This window comes from Momordica charantia (genome assembly GCF_013281855.1).
Source record: "Momordica charantia cultivar OHB3-1 chromosome 9 unlocalized genomic scaffold, Mcharantia_2.0 BLBB01000009.1, whole genome shotgun sequence".
Classification (NCBI taxonomy): domain Eukaryota; kingdom Viridiplantae; phylum Streptophyta; class Magnoliopsida; order Cucurbitales; family Cucurbitaceae; genus Momordica; species Momordica charantia.
This window is the reverse complement of record NW_028275167.1, coordinates 31,809,907-31,837,485: the sequence shown is the minus strand read 5'-3', so window position 1 is coordinate 31,837,485 and position 27,579 is coordinate 31,809,907. Positions and strand designations below refer to the sequence as shown.

General features: G+C 36.7%; 4 protein-coding genes across 9 annotated transcripts; 3 read left to right on the top strand and 1 right to left on the bottom strand.

The window, feature by feature from the left end:
- The first annotated feature begins 666 nt into the window (after positions 1 to 666).
- Positions 667 to 4,420, top strand: LOC111019726 (uncharacterized). 5 transcript variants are annotated; one of them, XM_022296148.2, is made up of 10 exons: positions 667 to 1,146; positions 1,603 to 1,659; positions 2,382 to 2,459; positions 2,690 to 2,743; positions 3,082 to 3,164; positions 3,326 to 3,425; positions 3,519 to 3,581; positions 3,696 to 3,964; positions 3,999 to 4,054; positions 4,168 to 4,420. In XM_022296148.2, the coding sequence occupies exons 1-10, from the start codon at positions 913 to 915 to the stop codon at positions 4,272 to 4,274; spliced, it is 1,101 nt and encodes a 366-aa protein (XP_022151840.1). In that variant the 5' UTR covers positions 667 to 912; the 3' UTR covers positions 4,275 to 4,420. The 5 variants fall into 5 exon arrangements, 4 of the variants coding, with proteins under 4 accessions (XP_022151840.1, XP_087984505.1, XP_087984506.1 ...); XM_088128379.1 differs by lacking the exon at positions 3,326 to 3,425 and having other exon boundaries at positions 674 to 1,146; positions 3,519 to 3,598; positions 3,691 to 4,054; positions 4,168 to 4,308; XM_088128380.1 differs by lacking the exon at positions 3,326 to 3,425 and having other exon boundaries at positions 674 to 1,146; positions 3,519 to 3,598; positions 3,691 to 4,054; positions 4,151 to 4,293.
- Positions 4,421 to 4,423: 3 nt separating this feature from the next.
- On the bottom strand, positions 4,424 to 9,435 carry LOC111019725 (DNA-binding bromodomain-containing protein). Of its 2 annotated transcripts, none has more exons than XM_022296146.2 (7): positions 8,333 to 9,435; positions 7,973 to 8,050; positions 7,075 to 7,318; positions 6,566 to 6,656; positions 6,052 to 6,187; positions 5,119 to 5,463; positions 4,424 to 4,735 (listed from the first exon to the last, which is right to left on the bottom strand). In XM_022296146.2, the coding sequence occupies exons 1-7, from the start codon at positions 8,933 to 8,935 to the stop codon at positions 4,532 to 4,534; spliced, it is 1,701 nt and encodes a 566-aa protein (XP_022151838.1). In that variant the 5' UTR covers positions 8,936 to 9,435; the 3' UTR covers positions 4,424 to 4,531. The 2 variants fall into 2 exon arrangements, with proteins under 2 accessions (XP_022151838.1, XP_022151839.1); XM_022296147.2 differs by having other exon boundaries at positions 7,090 to 7,318.
- A 415-nt stretch (positions 9,436 to 9,850) lies between these two features.
- On the top strand, positions 9,851 to 16,430 carry LOC111019724 (ion channel protein). The gene is made up of 12 exons (XM_022296145.2): positions 9,851 to 10,669; positions 11,492 to 11,560; positions 11,630 to 12,256; positions 12,549 to 12,731; positions 12,816 to 12,875; positions 12,964 to 13,167; positions 13,770 to 14,018; positions 14,655 to 14,753; positions 14,883 to 15,077; positions 15,200 to 15,292; positions 15,448 to 15,720; positions 15,854 to 16,430. The coding sequence occupies exons 1-12, from the start codon at positions 10,130 to 10,132 to the stop codon at positions 16,067 to 16,069; spliced, it is 2,808 nt and encodes a 935-aa protein (XP_022151837.1). The 5' UTR covers positions 9,851 to 10,129; the 3' UTR covers positions 16,070 to 16,430.
- Positions 16,431 to 17,326: 896 nt separating this feature from the next.
- Positions 17,327 to 27,321, top strand: LOC111019694 (alpha/beta-Hydrolases superfamily protein). Its single transcript, XM_022296106.2, has 14 exons — positions 17,327 to 17,724; positions 17,817 to 17,906; positions 18,295 to 18,356; positions 19,516 to 19,616; positions 20,421 to 20,510; positions 21,977 to 22,099; positions 22,660 to 22,737; positions 23,477 to 23,562; positions 23,726 to 23,774; positions 24,360 to 24,416; positions 24,801 to 24,931; positions 25,725 to 25,808; positions 26,244 to 26,313; positions 26,693 to 27,321. Exons 1-14 carry the CDS (start codon positions 17,474 to 17,476, stop codon positions 27,113 to 27,115), a joined length of 1,695 nt encoding a protein of 564 aa, XP_022151798.1. The 5' UTR covers positions 17,327 to 17,473; the 3' UTR covers positions 27,116 to 27,321.
- The last annotated feature ends 258 nt before the right edge of the window (positions 27,322 to 27,579 follow it).

Below are 27,579 nucleotides of genomic sequence, written 5' to 3'. Positions count from 1 at the left end.
TTTAAGTTTGTAATATATACATTATTTGTTGTATTCTTAAATAAAATTATTCCTGGTTTGGTGACTTGAACATACACTTTCTCCCTCGTGGCCTAAGTTTGATTCTCACCATGGTGAGAATGCATGATTCAAATTGTAGCAGCTAGGGGCATAAAGAATACTCAAGCTACTAAGCCAGAGAGAAAATTATTAAAAAATCTAACCAATAAAATATATTATAAAATTCAGGAACCTGTGCCCCCTAGGCCTATCAAAATCCCTCCTACCTTGCATAATTTATTGAGAAATTGCAAAGTGAGATCGTGCCCAGTAGATTATGCAGACTCTCATTTTGGTCTCTGTCTTATTCCTCAAACGAAATCATGCTCGAATTATGATAAGGAAATAATGCAAAGGCCAAAATTATGGGAACATTTGCATGAGTTTGACTTTTATTTTTGCTCACTACTTTTAGTCTACTAGTAAAATTCGCCACATCAAAAAACTAGAAACTCCATTCATAAGTTGAAATTAATACTCTTCATTTTTTTTTCCTCGAAAATTAGCAATACCATCACATTCGGAAATAACTAAACCCTGACTCCAACAACCATTCAACTAAATTCATCGTATAATTATCAAAAGAATAGCAAATATAGCCTCTTTTTTTTAAAATTTTTTTTTTGAGTACTAGCAAATATAGCCTTAAACGTGATGCAAAAAGTATAAACTAGACCAAGTAAACTGATATCAAATATTACAACTTCAAATTTGAGAAAAGAATTGAAATTAAATGCGACAGGTGAAGATTTGAGAGACTGAGAGTAACCCAGCATTGATGATTCAGCCCATATAGTATATAGTATAGCATCCTCTCTTTTTCTCAACTCTTGGCACATACCAGATAATCTTGACCGGCTGTGAAGAAAATCAATGACGGAAAACCTGAAGCACAGGCTAGAAATTAGTTCCGACTCATCACCTCAAAGGCCATTGAAGATGGGAAAGACCACCGACCAAGTTCTCGCCGGCGACAAGGAGGAAGCAGAAGCCATGAACCATAACCATGGAATCCAACGCTACCTTGTCGCAGTCGAATATATAGGAACTCGCTTTTATGGCTCTCAGCAGCAGCCCAATTGCCGTACGGTGGTTGGCGTGCTTCAGGTCCTTCCCCATTTTTCTTTACACTGCCCATGCCTATCTTTCTTAACCAAGGAATCACTTTGAAATGGGCCTCACAATTTTTCTGTGTCATATCATTGAGAAAGGGCTTCATTTTGCCTTCTTTCACGACACTTTGCGCCCTCTTTACCTGGCTTAGATGTTTTGGGCAATTGCAACGTACCCGAAGACCAACAGGAAGATAGAAATTTACCATTTTTTAGTAATCATTGGCGAGGAATATGAAATATCTATACTGATATGTTGCATCAAGTAACATTTAGGAAGGGATCTTTACTGTTTGAAACTTTTGTATCGGGTCCAAGTCACGTTGATGCCATGGACTTTTAAGTTCAAGTTCTATCTCTGCCTTTGTCTTCATAAAAACGATTTATATTTTTTTTAACAATGGATCGATCTCTTGCACTACACAATTTCTGAATGCCTTTCACCTGACAGGAAGCGTTTCAGAAATTTATCGGTCAATCAGTTTTAGTATTTTGTTCTAGCAGAACTGTAAGTTTATCTTCTTTTCTTTTTTCCATATATAAATAAATTTTATGGCTGTTATTAGTTTGCTTAGCGTACTCGTAGGATAATATTAAACCAGATGATGATAGAATCTCCTTTAAATAGAAAAGCATTTCGAAGGCATTCTCTCCCAAGGTTCCACGACTTTTATGTTGTGGTTATTCAGTATTCTGATAGTTTTCCTCTCACTAGCTCTGATATGTGCAGAGAAGGATGTGTAATTGAACTGGTAGTTTGACTATTGGCTTTCCAATGGTTAAATTCTGGGACTTATGTTGATTTGAGATACATGGACTTCCCTTCATTGTCCGACATTGGATTTTAAAACAAATTCATCGAGTTATTTTAGGATAAGTGTTTTCTATGGCTTCTGCACAGCAGACTGCGACTGTAGTGGAACTTGCTTCCTATTTGTCTGTTATGATGTGTGCATAGTAGAAGGGACTCCGTGACTGAACTGCTTGTTTGCTACATTGGGTTTCTAGCAAATATCTGGTTTCTAGCAAAAGAGAATTCTGATATTTTTATCTACTATTATAGTTCTGAACTGCGACCTGCATCATATTCATCTACTATTGTAGTTGTTAAGACCAAGTGTATTACTATACTTTTTTGCTTTCTTTGAACTCTCTGTTTACATTTCTTGCTAACACAAGTATATTAGGTAATCCATTAATGTCATGACCTTCCTTCTTTTATCAATCAAGGATGCTGGAGTCCATGCCTTATCAAATGTCTGTCACTTTGATGTTGAGCGCATAAGCAAAAGAAAGCCTGGAGAAGTGGTTTGTCCCATTATAATAAATTTTCAGCATCCCTCCGACCCCCTCTCATATGTACACTTATGATGTAGGCTCAACTAGGATTAATTCTTCCCTAAAAAAATTAGTTTACTCGTTGACCTTAGTGTTGAGGTTAAATTTTCTTATCCTCGAAAACATATAATGATACAAGTTTGAAATGCTGCTCACTTTCCTGCAAAAATGCTTATTACTTTTTCCCAACTATTATGCAGTTACCACCTCATGAACCTCGAGTGGTTCGTAGGGCCGTGAATCATTTCTTACAGGTTTGGTTTTCCTCGGGCAAATCACATTTTTGAGCTACTGCTGCTTCTCTCGATTTTTTCATTTTGATCTTGTGCTTCAGTTTAAATTCAACGAGGCTACGTGAAATAGTCTTTTTAAATTTGGTCTTTCCAATTTGTAAATATTATCTTCCTTTTTAAATTTTCAAGCACGTTAGAACAGTGAAAAGGAGAGTTCTTCCCTTTTATCATTACTATAGTCCGAGGGCTATAGATGAGCAAGCACCTGAGAGAGAACTTTGTTTTTCCAGCTTGAGTCTTACTTTGTTTTTATCATATGACGAAGAAAATGAGGATATATGTGTTGATTTTGATTTCAGAAACATGAAGGTGATGTTACGGTAGTTGATGTTCGAAGTGTTCCTAATGATTTTCATGCTAGATATAAAGCTCAAGAGCGTACGTGAGTATTGTTCATCTGTGCTTGGGCTGATACTGTTGTCGCATATTAGATTGTATAATCAGTTACGGAGGCCATAGCTTTATAAAACAATTTTTAGAATTAGTAGTATTGAATGTGATAGGTGTTGTAATGTGTTTTTATATCTCGTGCAATATTTTCAGCTACTTTTATAGATTAGTTTCTGGGCCAGAAGCTTTGTCATGCTTTGAGAAGGATCGGGCGTGGCACGTGCCCGAGACACTAAATATCGGGGCCATGCACGTATAAACAAATAGCAACACAATGCTGGACAGGATGTATTTTTGTAATTAAATTCTGGAACTGATGCAACATTATTTGTATGCATGAATTCAGGAGGCATGCAAAGTGCTTGTTGGGCATCATGATTTTAGCTCCTTCAGGGCAACTGGTTGTCAGGTCACTTAACACTAAATGTATTTATGATCCTATGGTCTTTCTTCTGCAGGCAGCTTGTTATAAATTTTGCTTAACAATGGCAATGCTTGTTAATAAAAGTGATGTACAGTGCAGGCAAACTCGCCGACCAGAACTCTTGATGAACTAGACGTTTGTAAGGTGGTTTCGAGACCTAATTTCCCACCACTAATGGAACGAAAACGAAGCAAAGACAGAGAAGATATTGAGAGTGAAGTGCGTGATAACCCGTCTTTTATTGTTGATGGGAATAAGGGTGAAACAGGTGATGTTGGATTTGGCATCAGAAAAAGGCATCGTTGTTTTGCGGTGACAGCACGAGCACACTCCTTTCTCTATCATCAGGTAGGTAAACTTAACAAAAAGTGGCTCATTGTTTGTAAGATTTATGAGCTTGAGACTGATGGTTGGAGTTCTTAAAGCGGTTGGCACTGGTGATCTAACAGTAGGAGATGGTAGGACAGCAACTCATTATATATAATTCTACTTCTTTTTCTATTCCAAATAAACAACAGAACATTGGCAGTTGGGGTAGGCTAATATTGTTATAGTTTACGTTTTTTGGCAGTAGAAAGAATCTTAGAGGCGAAGAATGTGAGTTCAGCGAGTCCAATGGCTCCTGCATGCGGACTCTACCTGGGTCATGTCAAATACGACTTGACACCGCAAGCATGATCCTTTTTTGGATTCCATTCCTTACAATTTTTCCTTATCACTACCGATTAATTTATGTTACACAATATGAGCTTTCTTTCTTCCAATTCATCCAAAACTACTTTCTCTCTTCCCCTGTAGTATGTGTGGTTAAAATATAACTCGGTAAAAACCATGAACTAGTTGATGATACATTTCCAGGCAGAAAATCGGGGCAATTACAGCTACACCATATCAAGTATAATTTTAGGCATGCTCTCATCGAGTGATACAATAATTTACTTCATGAATTTGTCTATGGCCATGTGAATGGAACTAATGCGAGAAGTTTGGTGCTGGTGCGGAAGCAATGAATGGGGTCCTCTCCACACGGATCTTGGATTCACTGGGAAAACAACTCCACACAACTCCAAAAGCATCGGATTTTTGTTACTCAACTCCTCCCATGCCTTTAGTTTCTTCTTCCGTCTTTCTTCCACCTCCTGCCATTAAAACATTGCAACAGTCAGTGCCGTCAAAGTCTTGTACAATTTCATGGATGCAAACCAAGCTTATCTTCTAAACATTTTAACAACTCTACAATCGAGAGGCTGCATGCCTTCTTTTTGTACTTGGATAGTCGGATAGAAACTATAAACTCTAGTTTTCAAATATAGGACATTTGGGATTTGAGACAACTTATGGTAATCCAACGTCTTTGGCTTGGTCTCTCTCTCCCTTTGTTTTTGTCTAATGGAAGTTACTGTGTTCACTATCAATAAAATAAGACAACCAATTTCTGAAAGGAACATAACAAGCTTTTCTTTCCTAGTTAAACAACGGTTTGATGGGTCATTATGCAACCAACATAAAGAAGGCAAAATACCTTATGTTCCAACTCATGAATATCTTGCTGCCCTTCTTCATGTGGCAGTACATCCTCCATTTTCGAGTCACCTGATTGCTCCATTGTTGATTTGGATGGTCTACTTTCAGACTGATCAGTTCCTTTTGAATCGACACCCATCTTCATCTCTGTTTCATTTCCTTCTCCATCTTTTTCCTCCTCACCTTCATCTTGCTTCTCCTCTGGAGTGCTAAACTGTTGCTTAGAAACATCCATTTTCACCTCGTCTCCTGTTTCTTCCTCAACATCTAATTCATTGTCTACTGAATCATCTGCGTTTGATGATGAGTCCAAGCTGCCAGGACTGTCCACACGCAAGGATTCCTTAACCCAAAAAACAGATGGAGCATGAGAGATTCATTCAATATCCTGATATAAAGACTGACAAAGGGATAAAAAAATAAACAGTTGCAATTAAACAGAAAGTAATCAATCAGCAATAAATGTGGATCCGACATTTTTGGCAGCTCAAGCATCATTAATATCAATATCAAATTTTTTGCTAAATACTGACAGTGCAATCGCTAGATAGATGCCAATATACTTGGATATATGATATATCTTTTCAACCCCTGTTGTGATCTCAACAAAAAGGATACCAAATCTAGATTCGCTTCTGCAAAAATAACCACATATACAAAGTACCACCTAAAACAGAAATGGAAACAACATATCCTACCTCAAACCCACCCATCTAGTAATGTTGTACGTATACTGGAATCTTCAAAGGGAAAAGGACCATATGAAACTATTATTTGATTTTGAATATTACTATAATAAATAGTTGTTGTACTTCTCTATTTTCCACTGTATATTCTTCTTTTTCTAAGACTGCATTGGGAAAAATAACACACTTCCTGTTTTCCTTCACATCAAGAAAGGTTGAATAAATTCGTAAGCACTAAAAGTCACCTCAATCTTAAACTCTTGCCCTTGGTTATTACCAGCTCCAATTTGGTCTTTAGTAATTTTAGCAATCTCTTCGCGCTCTTTTCTACGGCGCTTTAAAACACATATTGCACATAAACAATCAGATTTATGGCGCCTTCTGCAAAAAAATGAGACACTTCAATCAGCATACCATTTTGGAAGTTATATGCTCAAAAAACATTATAAGAAACAAAGAGAAACGCCCACACAAATGCCAATGCAAGACTTCACAACAGATACTGCTGGATTTGTGTTAAAGTATTAACCACAATCAATTGGTTTTTGGTAGCTAAACCAGCAATTTCCTTCTACCATCACGTTTTAAGAATATCCTATATCCTGAAACTTCCATTGCAACAAAGTAACTCCAGCAGTTCCATTATCATCTAACCATGAACATAAAGGTGAAAATTTTGTTAAGCTGTGCAATTCAGAGAGACTCATACATGTAAGTTGCATCAGATGGAACTGATAAATGTAAGTTTCAGAATCGTACCCATGACGCTTCTTCGTTTTCTGTTTTGACTGACCTTTCAGAGATTTCACCTGACTAGATGGTCCACCATTCTCTTGGGTTATATCAACACCTGAGATACGGAAGAAGAAAAAAATAAATTCCATGCAGCAAATAATTCCTCAACCTCTTACCAAAAAAAAAAAAAAAAAAGAATCCCTCAACCACAGTTTTCAAGTGGGATGCAATTTTAGACATAAATATTCTTGTACAAAAAAGACAATGCATTAAAAGGGGAAAAATCAGGAGTCAGAACCGTTTCTGATGCTAATTGACAACACACATTTTTACATGGATACATATCTCTGCAGGAAGTCATATCTGTGCCAAAAGAATGCAAAATCATTTATACATATGAAAAGTTCATTTTATCACCAAAAATACAAAATAATAAATTCACTTCCACCTAGTCAGCAAGAGCTAAGGAGTGTAGTAATTTTAGTTCAATACCAATCAATGACATGACCCCAATACGATGACCAAACTCTCACCATTGGTTGCTGTACCTTGCCCATTGTACAATCCAGCAGCAGTCCAATATTTCGAGAAGTTTTTCTTCACCCTCCTCATAAGATCCAAGATGTAGTCACCTTTATTATTATACCTGTAGCAGTTCTCCCAGATGTATTGCACATCCTTGAAAACATCCTCTGAATTCATATACTTATCACCATTCTCAAGATTGCTGCATATCGTCCCAAAATCCATTGGTGTATCTATCACATCAAAATAATCCTAGAACCGAAAAAAATTCTTTAAAGAGAATAAAGAAGGGGAACAACACTTGCGATAAAATAATATGCATGGTTGCAGAGTAAAATTTTTTCTTCAACAAAATATAAAGAGGATATAAATTATTTAGATGATGCCAGAACAAATACAAGCGACCAGTCAAATGTAAATGCATAAAATTGCAATATAAACAGCCATTCAAGCTATAAATGATGTCGACCATAGCAGAGAATGGTTAGCTTAGCTATCCACTAATATAACTTGGGTCAATATGCAAAACTTGGAAAACTAGAGACCTGTGGAGTGTGGAGTTCCTTATCCTAATCTTCCCTACCATACTTTTTCCACTGCAGCTAAGTGTGCAGCGAGAACTCATCAATCCAGAAATTTCCAAGGCAGTCAAGCTATTTATTTGATTTAATAGTTGCAATTTAGGGAGAAAAAACATTCAGAAAAGTATCACTATTTGCAAGCTAGAACCTCTGTGAAAAAGTGCTTATAATTACACAGCCATAGCTCCAGTCCACTGACCTACCCACGTAAAGATTGACAAGAATGTAAAAAAGATTTGTAAAGCAGTATGGCAGTAGTAACACAAACATATGCAATTACAAAACTGATCCAATTAGCACTAAAAATATAGCAATGCATACTTACAGGTATCCCCAAAGCAACGGGATTCACCGGGACATTAAATGGCTCAGCTGCATCCATTTTCATTACCTTCTTTATGACCTGAATATGAGCAAGGATCGTTATAAGATATGCATTAAGCAGGCTTTAGTACAACAGATGGCTGCCTTCTACAAGGTGTACACTTTAACATGTTTTTTGTACCTACAGTTTTTCTTTCTACATGTTCTTGGAGCTATTTGCATAAGCTCATTTGGTCCTTCAAGTGGATAGTTAATCTATCCTATTTGTACCTACTCTTCTCGACATTGAAATTGAGTTTCTTAATTAAAAAGGGAAAAGAAAAAAGAAAAGACGAAGAAAGCTTCTGTAAGGACCACATACCGTGAGAGCAGTATCCAACTCTGTTTTATTAGGTCGAGAATCCTGTTGAGGCATCCGATTACCAGCCTGTGCCTTTGATGCATTACTTGTCGAATTATTACCTGCTCCGAAGCTCTTGGAAGACTTGATCTTTATGCTTCCAATTTTTTTGGATGCTGTCCCAGAAAAAGCAGATTCCTTTTCGGGCAATGAGTTGGCACTATCTTCCATTTTGTCGGAAACCACGCTATGCTTTTCTAAGCCCATTTGCAGACTGCTCTTATCAGTATCACTTTGAGTTGGCGCATCGGAAGAATTAATCTGAGCGTCCATCATTTTTGACGTCCTGAGCTTCACTTTAACACGTCCAACTGATGATTTCCCTGCAGCCTTGTCAATCGAATCATCAGGATTAACATTTGCAACATTGAGATGGTCAGTTCCCGTTGACGAAGGCGTGTCGACTTCGACATCCATTGCAGAGTCAGACTTGTTGTCATTATCGAACTCCTCCAAACCCGAATTATCTTCGGTAACTAAAGAGGCCGCTTCCTTTCCAGCTCCTTCAATACCCCCTCCTACTCCTTTACGCTTGCTTTTCTTGTTCCCTCGTTTACGCTTCATCCTTCAGCCCAAAAATAGTTGACCTTATTTATCTGGCACTGCGTAACTTGAACCAAAATCTTCAAAAGGCAATGGCCAATTCACCAGGCCACTGTAACGAAAAAGAGAAACGGGAGTGATCCACCAAAACAGGAATAGCCTTCATTTACGAATAATATGATAAAGATGAGATTTTTGGGGGAAATTCTCGAAAGATACGAACGATGCTGTTGGTCGTGGGAAGAAAGTAACAAAAATAGAGGGAAAGCAAATTGGCGCCAACCCAAGAGATTCAGTAAAACCCTAGAATGAAACTAAAAATTAAAAAGGTATAGAAGATTAGAACCGGGAGATTTCATTTAACAGTAGCCGAGCAAACGGAATTTTGCGGGAAACGGTATCGGAATCACGGTAGGAAAGCAGCACATCAAAAACGGAAAACAACAGAAAAGAATCAACCAAGACCAACTGACCAAGCATGCGAACTAATGAAAAGAGAGAGGAGAGATTGAATGAATCATCGTACCGTGCCTGCGAGCAACCAAGAAATTAATCAGTTGGATTGCAATCTTATTGGGCTTCTCCACCTTGGACAAAGCCCAACTCATTCGTCTAGCCCAAGCCCAAGATGAAATAAGAAAGATAGAGGTCAAAAAGCCTGCGCAGCCTAATTACCTTTCCGTGCCACATGCGTTGCAACTTTTGCACATGGCTTACGTCAAACGGAGCTTTTCCGCCGCCGCCGGGTTGAGTTCAGGTAAATAACTGCCTACGTAGAATTCAATTTACGGTTACCATCGCACACGCACACGCACAGGTACAGCAAGCCGAATTTTCACTTAATTTTTTTTTTTAACCAGAAGAAAACGAGAGTGAAGAAGAAAAAGTTGTGAAAAAACAGAAGAAGTCCCAGGATTGGTTTTGGTGGAAACTGAAGCTGAAGAAGTGACATGAGATAAAGTAAGAGGTGGACCCGGTCCCTGACATTCCCCATCTGATCCGATCATGCCTTCCACGTCAGCTCCTCTACGGCCCAGATCGACCCGACCCCCACTTGCCACTTCCGTTCCAAGCTCCAAGCTCAAAAAGCACAGCACAGCACAATCTTATACATACATATATATATATATCCATGACCTGAAATGGCGATGCCGATGCCGGGAGGGAGATACGCTGTTTTGTTTTTGCTCCACTCCCTCTCGCTGTAATTTGTAAATGGCAAGCGACAACAATGATGATTCCACTCTTACAGTCGCACCACGCCCACATGTCAATGCCAATGTCAATGCGAGCCCTACCAAACCCGACTCCCCACCACTCCTTAAGAGATCCAAGACCATCTCCCTCGATTCTTCCCAGACTCCTCACTTCCCCGCCGCCACAGCCCCACTCTCTGCTTCTTCTTCTTTCCGTCAACCCGCTGATCTTCGCCTCTCCTTCGATAATGGCCCTAACAACGCCGAATTCTTCAACCGGGATTATATTTTCCCCTCCTGCCTCGGCCCCTATGCTTCCAAGCCCAGACTCACTCTCAACCCGGCCAAGCACTCCAATCGCCGCCTTTCCCTCGTCTCTGATTCCACTCGGCTCAAGCCTACGGCTGTGCCACACTCACCCGCGACAGGAGCTCCACCAAAGGCGCAACAATCGAAGAAGCAAGACAAGCAGGCCAAGCTGATTGCCAGGCCAGATTCCGTTTCTCACTCCACTATCAGGAGATCTTGGGAATCTACCCATTCTTTAATGCACTATTTGGTTAGTGTTTCAATTTTCTCATAGTCATTGTGTTTCAATTTTCACTTTTTTTAGGTGGTTCTTACCTCAATTCAGTTTCCTCAAGTTCGAGAAAACGGAATTACTGGTCTAAATCTCTATTTTCACACCTCTTTTTTTTTTTTTTTTAACTTTACATGAACTGGGGTTCTTGTCTTTAATTCACCTTTTCCAAAACGTTTTGCATCGTTTATTAATTAATTGCGATTAATTTAAATATTAACCGGCGTAGGAAAGGCAGAGTCTCCGCACCATGCTTTCATCCTATAAAGTACCGCTTTTAGATAATTCAATTGCATAAAACTATACTGAATGAACTCCCAAGTACAGTGCTTCCACCCAGTGTTTAAAAGAAAAAAGAAAGTCAGAACTTGGAAATAAAGGTTTCCTTGGGCTTTGAAAATGAGTCGAATGTGTGCATTCCTTTCGATTATGTTTTAATGTGTGTGTGTATATTTTTATTGTATTTATGTGTGCGTGTATAAATGAATTTAAGCATATATGTTTTCACTTAGAGAGACAAACATGTAATAAGTAGTAAATGTACAATTTTTTAATCAAATAACAAAACTTTCTTGAATGTGTGAACACCCTCTTCGAGGATCAAGTGTGTTCTTCTTGGTGGGCTACAAACCACAAAAATTTCTCTTGTAATTATAGTCTCTTTATGATTGTCGAAGATTGGAAAGCTACTCTTGTCTAGTTTGTAGGAAGGGTTATTTTCACTCTCGCCCTTAGTTTTTAAGTTTCTTTAAAAAAAAAATTCTGAAATTAATGATGTCATGGTAAAAATGATTTTTGCAGCTCATTATCGCTTGTATGTCCATTGGATCCTATGCAGTTTGTCTACAGAAGAAAGTTACGAAACTTGAGGTATTAATGCTATATTTTCGCTTTCCATATATGTACCAATTTTTTGTAATTCATTGTACATTCTTGCAGGAAGAGAAATCTGACCTTCATCAACTCTGTAGTGATAAAAATGTTATTAATGCCACCTGGGGAATTTCAGTACCAGAAGATAACATCTCATTATTTAATATTTTTAATGCCGATAGTCGATCTGTAGCTCTGTATACTGTAGTGTGCACACTTCTTATGCCTTTTCTATTGTACAAGTATCTCAACTACCTTCCCCGGATTAAGAACTTTTCAGAAAGAACTCGAAATAGCAAGGACGAGGTTCCTCTAAACAAGAGAATTGCATATGTGGTCGATGTGTGTTTCTCCATCTATCCTTATGCAAAGCTGCTTGCACTTCTCTTTGCCACAGTATTTCTTATAGGATTTGGTGGATTGGCATTATATGCTGTCAGTGATGGTAACTTTGCTGAAGCTCTCTGGCTTTCATGGACTTTTGTGGCCGACTCAGGAAATCATGCTGACAGGGTTGGCATCGGGCCCAGGATTGTTTCTGTCTCTATAAGTGCAGGAGGTATGCTAATTTTTGCGATGATGCTTGGGCTTGTTTCTGACGCTATTTCAGAGAAGGTCGACTCATTGCGGAAAGGGAAAAGTGAAGTCATTGAAAGAAACCATATTCTCATTCTCGGGTGGAGTGATAAATTGGTAAGTTAATTGTGTATTAGAAGTTGATACCTCCCTTAGCTCAAGCTGTGTCACTGCCACTGGTAGATATTGATGTAAAATTACATTCTTCATTTTGGTTGTTTTGTTCTCTATTCCCATATATGTTGTATTTTCTAACAATTAGATGCAAGCAATTAATTTTTATTTTCATTTGGAGTGTTCAATCATCATTTAAATTTTGGTTCATTTAATATGCATTTGTGTGAAAAACGAATGTTCACTTACTCATAGATTATCAAGAAATCATGGAAGATTTGGTATCTTGTTTTAGGGTTCACTCTTGAAGCAATTAGCAATTGCAAATAAGAGTATTGGTGGAGGGGTAGTTGTTGTTCTGGCAGAAAGAGATAAGGAGGAAATGGAGATGGATATAGCAAAGCTAGAATTTGATTTCATGGGGACGTCTGTCATTTGTAGGAGTGGCAGTCCTCTTATACTTGCCGACTTGAAGAAGGTAAATACTATTCTGCTCGTAGACTTTATAGTTCTTTTGGTAATCTTAATGGTAATTCATATGGTAATCATTATAACTTCACAGGTCTCCGTGTCTAAGGCACGTGCTATTATTGTATTGGCAACCGATGAGAATGCAGATCAGGTTTTGTATTTCTAACGTTGTATAATTTTAATGCTTGATTCATCTTTTGTAAATCAGTAGATATATCACCAAGTATCCTTCTTTCCAGAGTGATGCACGTGCTTTGAGGGTTGTGCTCAGCCTTACTGGAGTGAAGGAAGGTTTGAGGGGCCATGTAGTTGTAGAGATGAGCGACCTCGACAATGAACCTCTGGTAAAGCTTGTTGGAGGTGAAGTTATTGAAACAGTTGTTGCTCATGATGTAATTGGACGCTTAATGATACAATGTGCTCTGCAACCGGGACTTGCACAGGTTATACAAGATGTGCTTTTTAGTATATGCTCTTTCATTTGTGTTATCGAGATTATCATTTATCCACCAAATAAAAATGGTGGATCATTGTCAAAATTTACAGGCTCTATCACTTTTATCTTGTCGAAGTACCATAGATTCATGTTTCAAGTTGTTCTTTTTCTAAATCTAAGTCCTCCGTTGATCTGCATCCTCTAACACCCCACCCCCCAAATTGGACCATTCTCAGAAACTAAAGTGGAAAAGGAAGGAAATAAAGGTTGGTTTGTTCGCTCTTGGCAGAAAGAAATACAAAGGATAATAGCCTTTTGAGATAACTACCTCTCTCCCACACTTTTCGCCTAGTATTTTCGTACCTCTCTCTAATCCCCAAACTCACTCATATTCATAACCACCACTTCCCTAATGAACTCCCAATAATATGTAGTAACCAACCTAATCCTATCGTAATTGTACTTTATCCTTCATTTTATTATTTTACCTCTCTCTCACTCTTTGTGTGTGTTTAACCATTTTCATGTTGAGTCACGTCCTTTCAGCTTCCATTAGTCTTAATCAAATAAATAGGCATGTTTATATTTTCTCTTTCTGTACTTGGTCAGATATGGGAAGATATCTTGGGGTTTGAGAATTCAGAGTTTTACATCCAAAGATGGCATCAGTTAGATGGACAACGATTTGGAGCTGTACTAATTTCATTTCCTGATGCGATTCCTTGTGGAATTAAGGTTGCTGCAGACTGTGGGAAGATAATCTTAAATCCAGATGATAACTACATTCTAAAGGAGGGGGATGAAGTCCTTGTTATTGCTGAGGATGATGATACTTATGCTCCTGGTCCCATTCCTGAGGTTATCCTTCAATTATAACTTAATGTCATTGATCCTGTATCCATTTTGACCATAAAATAAGAAAGTATGTAGTCTAGATAATAATACCCAATATTTATGGCTTGACTTTCCCAATTCTGTTATTAATCCATTCATAATCTGTAGGAAGCCTCTATGTGGAGATCCATTAATCCTCGCAGATAGTAGTACCACCACCCTGCTGACTACCAAAACCAAAAGTTGCTTGCTTAAACAGTTGGATACTTCCTATTCTATTTTAGAAAAGAGGTGTTTTAAAGGAGTTACGATTATAATTGTTATACGTAATTATTCAAATAGAAATTGTTGAATTATTCTAATTGATAATTGGAAATATTCAATACCTACTTCTAATGATCTAAACAGTTGGTGGTCGTTGGGGTTTTCTGTCTTTGTGTACATAGTTAACAAGGTCCGTGTCTAGTAATTGCTGAAAATAAATCTTTTGACTTGAAATACTTGAATGTTACTGAGCTCACTAGAGAAGACAATGATACTACTTCAGCTTGAACCTAAAAGAAGTAAAAAATTAATGCCTCCATCTTAATTAATTGTATGATTTGCAACAATGTTGTTATCTAAGCTTTCTTGCTCAATTGTTTGGCGCTTACTCTTCAGGTGCGCAGGGGATTCTTCCAAAAGATTATCGACCCTCCAAAATATCCTGAAAAGATACTGTTTTGTGGTTGGCGCCGTGATATAGATGATATGATTATGGTATATTGCTTATGAACTTCCATCTCTGATTTGGTATCCTGAAGAATAGGTGTGTTCAACTATGAGTCTATGATAGAGGAATTACTTATTGAAGTCTCACCGTATGGAATATACTTTTCCCCTTCTCAGGTTTTGGAGGCAATCCTCGCTCTTGGTTCAGAGCTGTGGATGTTTAATGAAGTTCCTGAAAGAGAGAGGGAAAAAAAGCTTATTGATGGTGGACTTGATATTTCTAGTCTAGTAAATATTAAAATTATCCATCGTGAGGGAAATGCTGTCATTAGAAGACATTTAGAGTCACTTCCGCTGGAAACTTTTGATTCTGTAAGTTATGTTACTATTTTCATACATAGTTTATCTTTGCATCTCTGATCCAACTACCACCATTTCAAAGTTATAAGATTCTTCGACTTCAGCATTCTGATCACTGAAACTATATGAAACAGATACTAATTCTTGCGGATGAATCCTTAGAGGACTCTGTTGTGCATTCAGATTCACGTTCTCTTGCCACTCTTCTCCTTATTAGAGATATACAGGTAACTATAAAATTTTCCTGAAGCACGCTATGAAACAAACGAAACAATTAATCTTGGAACATGAGTTGGTATCTGTTAAGTTGACTTGAAACTTTGTGTTGGACTTGCTGGAATATATATAAAGTTAAAGGTTGCCACCCTTTGTCATATTGCAGTCAAAGAGGCTTCCGAACAAAGATATGAAGTTAAATTCAACATCTTGGCGGCTTGCTGGATTTTCTCACCACTCGTGGATTCGAGAAATGCAGCAAGCATCAGACAGGTCAATAATAATTAGTGAAATCCTGGATTCTAGGACCAGAAACCTGGTATCAGTTTCTAGAATCAGTGATTATGTGTTGTCTAATGAATTGGTGAGTATGGCACTAGCTATGGTGGCGGAGGACCAGCAGATTAATCGTGTTCTGGAGGAACTATTTGCGGAAGAGGTATTTGTTGTATCTAATGCAAGTTTAAGAAAGTAACAGAAATGATTACTGTTGTAGTTGAACATCATAGGGAACTTGAGTCATATGTTGTAATGGCTTTGTAGATTTGAGAGATGGGTTTTATTGATTGCAGGGGAATGAAATGTGTATTAGACCGGCTGAATTTTACTTAGTTGACCAGGAAGAGCTCTGTTTTTACGACATAATGATTAGAGGGCGACAGAGGCGAGAAATAGTGATAGGTTATCGGCTTGCCAGTTCGGAGCATGCCATTATTAATCCACCGCAGAAATCGGAGCAGAGGAAATGGTCACTTGATGACGTTTTTGTTGCCATATCATCAGGTTGAGGAAGGTGGCAGTTTTCTATTCCTTGATGGGCCATCCACGACGATCTCAGAAATCATCGTTGCGTTGCCAAGAAAGTTATGATTTGTGAAGCTATGTTTCTGGGTAGTATCAAAGTTGTGGATGGAATGTTGGGCTGACTGATGCGCTGGATGGACGGGATCTTTTTTCTTTCTTGTGGGGTGGGGGGAAGGGGGTCATGACAAGAGGATGGTTTTTGTATTGTATTGGGTTGTTAATGTACAGAAAGACATAATGTGGAGTGTAGAATGTAGATATCAACAAAGAAAACGTATGGGTAACCAGACCAATGCAGTTGTAATTTTGATTGATATTGTAAAATGAATGGCAACAGTTGTAGTATATGTGTGTGTTGTGGGGTGGTGAAGTAATGATTGATGATGGGTCGAAAGCAGAGTGGCATGTGGGGATTCGGCTTCCCAGTTTCCCACATGGATGGCGGTATGAATGATGATGGGCGTGAATTCAGGTATCTATAATTGATAATATACGTCATACGATCCCATCCATCCTTCCACTTCAACTTCAACTTCCCACTAATCTCACATTACCATATTACTACTGAAAAACATTAACATCGCTGCTCTTCCTAAAACCATCAATGTTGTATATTTACTATCATTTTTATTCGGTATTATTCTCATTTTTCAAAATACTTGGTTATCCAACCATTTGGTTAGCTATGCTCAGGTTCCCACCTTTATTACTCATAATTAATTTTGTAATAATCGACATCCATATAATATATTTCTTGCTATGCAAATTAAAAAAAAAAGAAAAAGAAAAAATGGTTACACTATATATTTAGTTGTAATATTTTATGTAAATTAGGTTAGATTTGTTGGGGTCATCCTTAAAAATTAGTGGAAATTGAGCTAAATTAAAATTTGCAACACTTTTTTTTTTATAAGCCTATGGTCCAGTTTGACAAAATTGAAAGTTTAGAACAAAAATTGTTACTCAGTAAGAGAAACAAAAAAAGAGAGAAAAAGAAATCAAGGTGCATATGTAAGTACTTCTTGTCCATGGGTACAAGTATAAAAAAAAGGGGTCATTCTAATTCCGGAGTAGTAAAACTCAGTGATTTCCATTATTCTGGTAAGGAGGACAAAAAGGGGAAAAAGCTTAAAAAACTGAAACAGCAGGAGCAGAGCACGTAAGTATAATTATTAGTCCCTTAATTAAAGATTCAACCAGTTAATCAAGATTGGATTAACCCCTTCTTTCCTTGTTCTTTTTGTCCACCTCCGCGTCGGGGCTCTGCCATCATTTTCTTTGTCTATAACACACAGTCACACACACAATCACAAAACACACGGGCAGATCTCTGCTTTGTTTATTGTTTTCTCCGTGTCCATCTCTAATCCAGACCTCTGCTTGCTTCCATGGATTCCTCCGTCACCTTCTCTCCCGCTTCTCCCTATCAACTTCTCTTCAATGCACTCTCCCTCGTTCCCCTCTCTCACCTTCTCGTTGCTCTCCTTATCATCTTCGTCGTTCTCCTCTACAATTTCTTCGAGATTCATTTTCTTCACGACTTCATCCGTGGATTCAGAGGCGACCGCGTTTCCATCACTGCCTCCGACCCCGACTTCTATCAATCCGTTGTTTCCAAGTGCCGGATTCTTCACGGCAGGTTATTTCTCAATTCTCATTCACATATTCACACTTCGTTCATTCAACCATTTTAAGTTTTTCTCATTTCCTTCGTCTTCTCTCCCCGACCAGGTACTTGTCTACTCCATGGCTTTCCAGTCCTCATCTCCAGACTATTTTCCTCAGCATTTTCGGCAGGCCTCCTCCTGTTTCCTATAAAAGGTCGGCTCTGATCTTACAATTCGCATTCCTGATTTTTTTCTGCCTCCTGGATAGTTTTCAGCTTATAAACAAAGCAAAAAAGAATGCGAGTATGAAACATAAGTGATAATACTTTTGCCGAACATCAAACATGCATCTGCTTAATTCATGCAACTATGAATCACATCGAGATTATGAGATGAACCGCTGTTTGCTGTTGACATGTGTGCTGATTTTCCAGGAGTTTGAATATAAATGGAACAAATACCTGAACTTTAAAAAATGCTCTCTCCTACGAGGGCTTTTTAAAACTTTCTACACTAGTATTCAATTCTAAAATCTTGTATCATGAGCGTCTAATAATCCTTACGTCCACTTTTATTAAATTAGACCTATGCTGTTTCCCCAGACAGTTATTCCGTGTACCTGATGGTGGAACAATTGCCTTGGATTGGCTTAGGAGTTCTGAAGGTAAGTTTCGATAATTTCCTCATTAGTTAAGAACGTTTTACCTTCTCTATTTTGTCTTTTGTATCTGATATCAGTAATGATGCATCGTGTATTTGTCCACGAACCAAAGATAAGAAAGTGTGTAATGTTGCTGAATGATGAAAAGGAGATTTACTTGTGATGCTCTTGATATGTCATTTGTTATCTTAAGCGGAAGGGTATATTTTATTTATCTTTATGAATCCAGTTTTCCTAAAACTTGTAACTTACCAAAATTTGACCCTTACTATAGAAATAGTATTGGTCACGCATTAATAAAGTAAATACAGAATTTATACCACCGGTTACTTTGTATACTTCATTCATGTTTTGCTTTTTTATTTTTCCAGTGTCAAACACTTAAAAAGTTTGGCTGCAATGATTTTTAAACTTCTCGCCCACCTTTTTGTGCAACGCTTATTAAGGCTAAAAGTAGCTCAATGGCTTTTTCTCTTCGAGAGGTGAGGCACAAGTGTTAATGAGGTTTGTGGTGTAAACCTCAATTCAAATAATAATAATAAAAAAAAGAATCTCATTAACTATATATTACTTAAACATAATGAGTGTATGAAGAAACAAGAAAAAAGGAATCTCATGTTTCATTGATTGGCACTTATATCATGGATTTCGAAGTTATTGGAAACATTATTATTAGCACTAATGTTTTGTGTTCTACTAAACCTTTAGTGATAAAAATATTATTGGCAACATTATCATTATCACTAGTCTTTTGTGTTCATTGATCAATTTGTATTACATACATTAGTGGGCTTTTACTTTTATAAATAATAGGCAGGCAGTTGATGTTATTTGCCGTGCCATCTCCCGAATCATAAAATTTTAAGTCTTAGTGTGCTCTCATGAAGGTGCAAGTCTATTTAAGAATACGTATAAACCTCTTACAAACAAAAGAAGGCATAAACTATAAGGCCTAGAATTCGTGCATTACCTTATTGAGCCCAAGGCATAAACTTCAAAAGTCTGGACTAAATATTAGTTGTCTGTGGGATCAAGTCACTGGTTAAAATCAACGTGATCCATGCTGAATTTCACATATTGGGTGATAAAAGCTATTAAAATTTTTCAGTAATGGAAGGGATATGTTATTGGATACTTCCCTAATTTTTACCCTCATATGCAGTTAAATGGGACGGCTATAGTGTGAATGTTAGCACTCCTGACAATGAGAAAATACCAACCGTTATAGTCATTCCTGGACTAACCAGTGACTCTTCTGCAGTCGTAAGTTATATTTCATCTTCTCCTCTGGTGTATTGCAAATTTCATTCATTCTTATTTCCTGAATTTCCCAATCAAGTTTCTTTGCTTCCTTCTTCTTCTTCTTCCTCAGATGTATATGTTTACACATGGAAGGACTTTCATTGGAGATATTTTAATTATTATCACTATAGGTTTTTTCTACAACTCATGCTAGTTATAGTCTGAACAGAACATATATTCCCACGTGAAGAATAGAATGGTTATCAAACTATCATGTCTTTCCTGTAACAATCATGTGCATATCAAAGTTATCACTATCAGAACCCAGGAGACAGGAAAATACATCATCATTTAAAAGGCTACTGTCAGTAGTTATATATAAAAGGCTGGTTTTCAATAAATTCCTGAAATGTTTAATCTAACATTTTGATTGATGTCCTTAACGCTTGAAGGTAAGAGATTAAAATTTTACTTTATGAAAAATATTTCATTAAATAAATAAATATTACAAAAATAGAAACGAGAATGGTGATGCCGAATTGAAACAAGACTTGATCTTTTCTAATTATAGAATTTTATATTTAAAAGAATTTGAAAGGAATTATTGAAACTATGATAATAATGCACAACAAATTTTTTTTTTCCTTTTTACATCAGCAATACCAACTCATATTTGGAGTAAGAAAATAAAATATGGAATTCAGATATACGTGTAGAAAAGGGTGTACATCATGAAACATTTTTGCAGCATTTGATCTAAGCTTTTATTTATGAACTATTTTCTGGTTGTTTTGTCGGGCTCATGAAGGTATATTATTTTCACAGTATATTAAGCATTTTGCATTTTGGATGGCAAAACACGGATGGAATGTTGTTGTGAGCAATCATCGTGGTCTTGGTGGCATATCACTTACTGTAAGATTGCTATTAATTTTACACTGTAGACATGGATTTAACCTCAAGATAGAGGTGCTCAATCTTATATCAAAATATTACAACACATCTATTTCCTATCAGTTTCAACTTATTTTATTTAAGAGACAATTGCAAATTATAATATGTGATCTGCATATTGATCATACGTTGTGTTTCAAAAATTATTTAGAACACTCATGTAGTTTGCAAGTATGCAAATCATATCATTTTATCGATTAGATTTAATAGAATTGGTACACATGACAATGTGACATATGTAAGATAAGTCGTGTGTACCAATTCCATTGAAGTGAACTTACAGAAGAGTATAAGTGAATGTTTGAGAACATTATTAAAACACAAGAGGATCATTTGAAAAGTAGGCCAGTCACACCGTTGAGGTTTGTAATTTTACCTCTATTCAATGGTTTTTTTCTGTAATATGCATCCAGTCAGCATTTCTTGCAAATTTTTCCAGACCTTAACATTTTAGATTGCATCATTTGTATATAATTTTTTTTTATGAGAAACCTTTCTTCCATGGAGAAAAATGAAAGAACACAAGGGGCATACAAAAAGAGAACCCCCAAAAGGAGCCAAACTAAGACAAAAATGGGGCTCCAATCTAACAAAATAAGACTAAGGGCAATTACAAAAAACCTTATCCACTAAAGCCTAGGGAGATACATGAAACCTAAGAAGGGACCAAATCTCCTCCCAGATCACTCAACCCCTCTATTTATATATATTTTTATGTGCATGGATAAAGAATTCTTGAATCATAGACACACTTTCTTAAATTTATCATGTTTGCTGAAGTGGATATCTTTTACCAAGTCCTGGCCTAATCAGCTAATAAGTACATTTAGAAAGTTTTATGTCAATTATTGCATTCACATTTATTCTTCTTGAATTTTGAAAAGCAAAAAAAAGAAACCAAAAACTTTTGGCTGAAACTATATGAAAGGTTCAAGTTGGGACGAGCTCCCTACTGGCTGCCAAAGGAAATTACCAAAGGAAATTACAAAAGAATGAAATGAAGTTATTACTTTTAGAAGATGAGTTTAAAGTTTTAAACAAGTAAAAAGACTCGTGTAAGAAAGTTGTATATGATAAAGTGTGCAGGGAATAAAAGAGAATCCACATAGAACACATTAATTTGCTGTAATGTACAATGTGTCTAATGTAGTTCCATATTTTGCGACTAAATATGTATTACTGAAAAATGGGGATCTGACATTACAAAATCTCTCTTGCTATAGAGGTACAAAACTGAAAGAGTACCTTTGACCTAAAGGACATCTTCAGGAAATTTGTAGCACGGATTCCAGTGAACTGTGGGACGCATTATTTTCTGTACACTAACATGCTTTTCCAGATGATTTATTATTATTATTTATTATGGACGTCTGTATATGTGATATGATACTTCTCTGAAATCTTGGTACCCATTGTTCATTGGCCAGTCTGAACGCCTCTATAATGCTGCATGGACTGAGGATATTAGGAGAGTGGTTGGCCATATTCATAGTCAACATCCAGACGCCCCTCTGTTTGTTGTTGGAACTAGTATTGGCGCAAATGTTCTGGTATAAGTATTTATCTATGTAAGCACTTTATTAATTCATGTTTCTTGACTGAATTGCATTTTGTGGGGAAGCCAGGAGACGTAGAAAAGTAGGATGGCCTTGAATCAGCTCATAAGTGCTTTTTTGCTAAGCTTATGAAGGTTACAGTAGCTTAAGAAGCTGAGAAATGGTTTTGGGGAAGCCAGGAGACGTAGAAAAGTAGGATGGCCTTGAATCAGCTCATAAGTGCTTTTTTGCTAAGCTTATGAAGGTTACAGTAGCTTAAGAAGCTGGGAAATGGTTTTGGGATCAACGGGAAAAAAATTATTGTAGTGTAACAATCTTTATTTATTATTATTACTTTTATCTGATCTAATTTTTTTTATTATTCCATAATCTCAATTATGGTTACTGAAGGTGCTGCTCACGGTTTTGGTAAACATAAAAAGGATTCATTGGACATAGTTGGGAATTGATTGCTTAATAGATATACAATGTTAGCTTATCTTGGAGAAGTTGGTAAAATTAGTTTTATGCATAATGTTGCATTTCTTTTTACCAACATCCACTACTTGCTTCAGGTGAAATACCTCGGAGAGGATGGTGCTAATGTCCCTATTTGCGGTGCTGCTGCTATTTGCTCCCCTTGGGATCTTTTGGTTAGTATGCCATTTGTGTTCTGAATAACCATGTATGACTTAATTGATGCTTTAATGCATTAGAGTTCAAAATGGAGTGAAGAATCTTCAACTTACAGCATCGTTAAGAGGTTATTTTTTCCAATATTTTTTGGACAACCTAGTGATTTTGGTGGTATAGTAGAACCCATCTTAGTCATCCTGCCAGTCCACTTTCTGGGCTTTCATTTTTATCTTAATTTCCTAAAAGTCCTTGATATCCTGAATAGTTTTCTTTCTTACCGTAGAAACTTCAAACCAGGTGCATGTTTTTTCCCCTCGCTCTGATCTCCGTAATATAGCATGTGTAGAAAGAGACTATTCAGTTGATTTCAAGATGTTTTAACGGATATACCCATCACACCTCCATTCTTTAACTTAAATGCGTCTCTCTTTTATAAGAAGAATTCGTGAGGAAGTTGTTCTCTGGTTTGTAGCAAAGTTTAGACGATTACAGTCTGCAAACCTGATGGGCTGATATCAGTTTAGTTTCTATTTTTCCTCCTATACATGTGAAGCAGATGAAATATTAGAATCATTCAATAAATTTTATAGCTATGAGTGTCGTCACTTAATACAGTTGAAGTATCACTCTTTTCTCTCAGGATTCAATTTTTGTTTAAAACTTGGCACAATGTCATTGTCATTATAAGACCCAAACCCAAACTTATATTCTGTTTTTAAAGGTCTAACACAATTCACATGCCGTTCCCTTCTGTAGATATGTGACAGGTTCATTAATCGCAGGCTTGTTCAGAGTTTTTATAATAAAGCTTTGGCGCATGGCTTACAAGGTTTTGCGTTATTGTACGTCTAAACATGTTTGATGACCTTAATATGATTTTTTTTTGGTACTTAATGGCATATACTTAGAGACCTTTACTGCTTTAACTATTAAGCTTAAGAAAACATTTGCATCTTTCCAACTTTAGGGTTTGTTATGTGATGACCAAATTATATTTGGCTGCAGGCATCAATCCAACTTGTCTCAACTTACAGAGTGGGAATCCATTAAGAAGGTCCTTGGCTCTGTTACATCATATTTTGGCATGGACGTTTTTTAAGTCAAGCAACTGAAACTTTGTGAACTTTGATATGATTCTCTTGTGCTGGATACCCTCGTTGATGTCTCAACATGAGCTTCCCTTCGATTTTATCTGGAATTTATGCACAACTAAGATATCTATCTATTCTTCTTTGGTTATAGGCAGTTCAAAATAGTCAATGTTAACAAAACTACATATTGGGCTGTCCTCATGTGAGGAATACAAGACTATAAGTTACATTTGATTTCATAACAGAATGGAAGAAAAGTTATATCAACGCTTGATACATACAGCTCTTATCTGTAGGTCTAAATAGTTTACTTGGCTATCCATCCAATGCCCTTAGATCGGAGTAATTTTTTGAGGGCCTGCAAGTGAGTCTTTCTTAGATTCAACTTCAGGACTTGCTATTCTCTTCTTATTTCTTAGGAATTCTAAATTGAAATTAGGACAGATCCTTACAATAGTATGTCTGAAGTTTGTTTGCATCTAACTATAGTTCCTTATAAATATATATATATATATATATCTCAATATTTTCTTCTTGTTTCATGGCAGTCACGTTCAGTTCGTGATTTTGACCACTACGCTACACGCATCCTTGGAAATTTTGAGGTAACCCACACACTTATTTTGGGGCTGGTTTTGGACTTAAAAGTAACGTCTGAGTATAGGTTTTTTTTTTTTAAATAATAATAATAACAATAAATTGATGCAGAATTCTGGTTTGATAGGATAATTTTGAATGGCACTTCTCAAAACATAAAAAATATAAAACAGAAATAATATTTGTGCAATTTTTAAATAACCATGTTTAAGTACGATTTGTTGTAAGTCTGTTATATTTTTCAATTAATATGTAGAAGAAATAAATAAAAATATATGAACGAAAAATATCTTTTGAAACTGTTTTAAGAACATCTTTTAAGAAAATACACCCAAATAGCCCTTTATGTTTTCATATATCTGTAAATGCTAAAACATGTTTTCCCTTCCCAGACCGTTGATGCATATTACAGGCACGCCACTAGTTCTACCTGTGTAGGAAATGTAGCAGTGCCACTTCTCTGTATCAGTGCTTTGGACGATCCATTGTGCACAAAAGAAGCCATTCCATGGGACGAGTGTAGGTAGGACTTATTCCTAGCTAGTTCATGCTTGTGCGGTTGCTTTTTTGACATCAGTTGCTTTATTATTTCACCTTTTTATTTACTTTTCCTAAGTGGATGTCTTTTTTGTCAGTATCGGACGTTAGATTTTTGTCATTTTCCAAACATCCCCTTACCCAAATGTGAATGTGTAAAAAGTGCCTGTATGAACATTATTTTTTGTTTTGTTTTGCGGTTACCTACATAACCAAATCAATATATTGCAGCATGTGATGGTTTAACGAGGAAAAGGGTTCGATAAAATACTTTTTTTGCTTAAAATAAGTCCAAGATTTTATACAGCACTCAAATAGTTGTAAAGGCTGTTTCGTTACATTCTGACATAGCAGGTCCAGTACTTTCCAACATTACCAGAAGAGTTCCAAAAAATATTTTGAAAACCGTTTTCTGTTTTTTTCCTCTCAAAACTGTCATGGAAAATTGTATTGAGTGGCTTGTAAAAGGTAATCTTACTGTTCTTTTGGAATTATAAGAATTTGCCAATTTGGAAGGAATAACAATTTGATTTTCTTTGAAAAATAAGTCATTTGTGAGAATACACTGGAAGAATCTTTTTAAAAAACATAATTATTCAAACATGTTTTTACCAACTTTTTCTTCTAAATAAAGAAAACTCTTCTTGAAATAGTTTCCAAACCTCTAGTTTATTTGTTTTCTCACCTTTATAGCTGGCCGAGTATAATTCAGTGCTACGACTCACCTAATCCTATCTTTTTTGTAGTTTGGATAACCTTGGTTGTTTGATTATTTACAGGGCAAATAGGAATGTTGTTCTAGCAACGACACTGCGTGGAGGACACCTAGCCTTCTATGAAGGAATAACTGCCAGCAGCCTGTGGTAATATACATGTGCTCCCATTGTAAATCGCAATGGGAAATTGAAATCTTTGTGCAGTAATTATTATCATAGTACTAAAGATAGACTCTGCTTAATTTATGAAGCATGTTTAAGTTGTTATAGAAGAGATCATGGATTCTAATGTGTTAGATAACAAAGCTGGTGGAATTTGTCAGAAAATGTCCACTATAGGATTAGATAGCTCATACTTTCATGTGGAATTTGGTACCAATTATATTTTTCGTATTATGGAAGTTTTGATCTTTTGCTTTCATTGTGGGTCAGGGTACTTGAGCATAAAATTGCAAAGAAAATGAGTGAATTACCGAGTACTTAGAAGTCTCAGTAGATTTTATCTTGCAGCTAACTTTCATTAGCGAAATTGGATTTAAGGTCATCTATTTATAACTGATCATGTCAAATCACTTCCTGTAGGTGGGTGAGAGCTGTTCATGAATTCCTTGGCGTACTGCATTCCAGTCCATACATCGGCGTAATGAAGCAGGTATGGTAACATGACCATAATAAAATCTATAGCATTTAGTGCTCAAGTACATTGAAAGACAATTCATGAATCATGAATGATCAAATTATCCAATCTAATAAGTAGAGCCCTGACATTTCAACATTTTCCTATCGTCCTAGACTCATCCACTTTAGATGCTCTCCAGAACAAAGGATCACCTAACCTTTCAACATTTTCCCATCGTCTTGGAGTTGGGATAGGAGCTCTCTTGAGTTGGGATGCAATCCCTTTCAGTTTTGAAAAATTTTGGCTTTCCCATCCCTCCCCTTCAAATGATATGATAAAAAACCACTGGAACATTTTACTTATGAGAAGCCTTCATATCTATATACCTCATACAACGTATACTTTGTTGCAGATGCAAAAGAGTCAGACAACAGCTCCTACTCCGAGCTTTGCCATCGACAAGGGTCCTTACGTGAGTGTTTTGGAAGATGGAATGGTGACTGCTGTAGGTGACGAGGAGCAAACAGATGACAGTGTGCAAGACTTGGCAATCGAGCAAACGGAAAATGTTAGTCCAAATGACACAGACAAAGAAAAGGCTGACCATTTTAGGAAGAATGACCAATCAGAGCGGTACCAAGAGAATAATACAACACATGTTACAACTCCCATAAGGAAATGCATAGATAGTCTTTCACGCCAGAGTGGGAAATCAATTTGGCTGCTCGCCTACATTGCCATCGTCACAACTTGGCCAATGGTGCGCCCAGCTCTCTCGTTACTCTTTAGGAAGAGATATAAAAATGCCTCACCTGGAGGATCACGCAAAAGATAGAATTTCGTGTCATTAAGTAGTAATAATAGTAAGTTACTGTTCAATGGAAATAAAATAATGGAGAAAAGGTTAGAATTACATTTACTGTAGTTTGTTAGGAAACAAGAAATCTGAAACTAGTATCGTATTTTATTGTTCTTTTCCAACTCTTCATGTATCAGTTCTGTTATTAAAAAGAAGTATAAAATTGATCTCTGGTTACTCCATTTAGAAGCATGATTGATTTAAGCTTTTAATGTTGTACCAAGAAGTCGCTCCATGAGCATGAGGAGATTGTTTCAAATTAACCAGTTCCGTTTTCAATTCACTGGAAACTCGTAGTTGTTAAGTGATGTGGAAGGCAAGGCAAGTAATAATTTGCATTTAAGCTACAGTGGACATCCGACCTGCTCCACCAGAAAATCAAATATTTGCAGATTCAACTACAACCTATGCTGCATTTCACATCACGAAAAGCAGCTGCT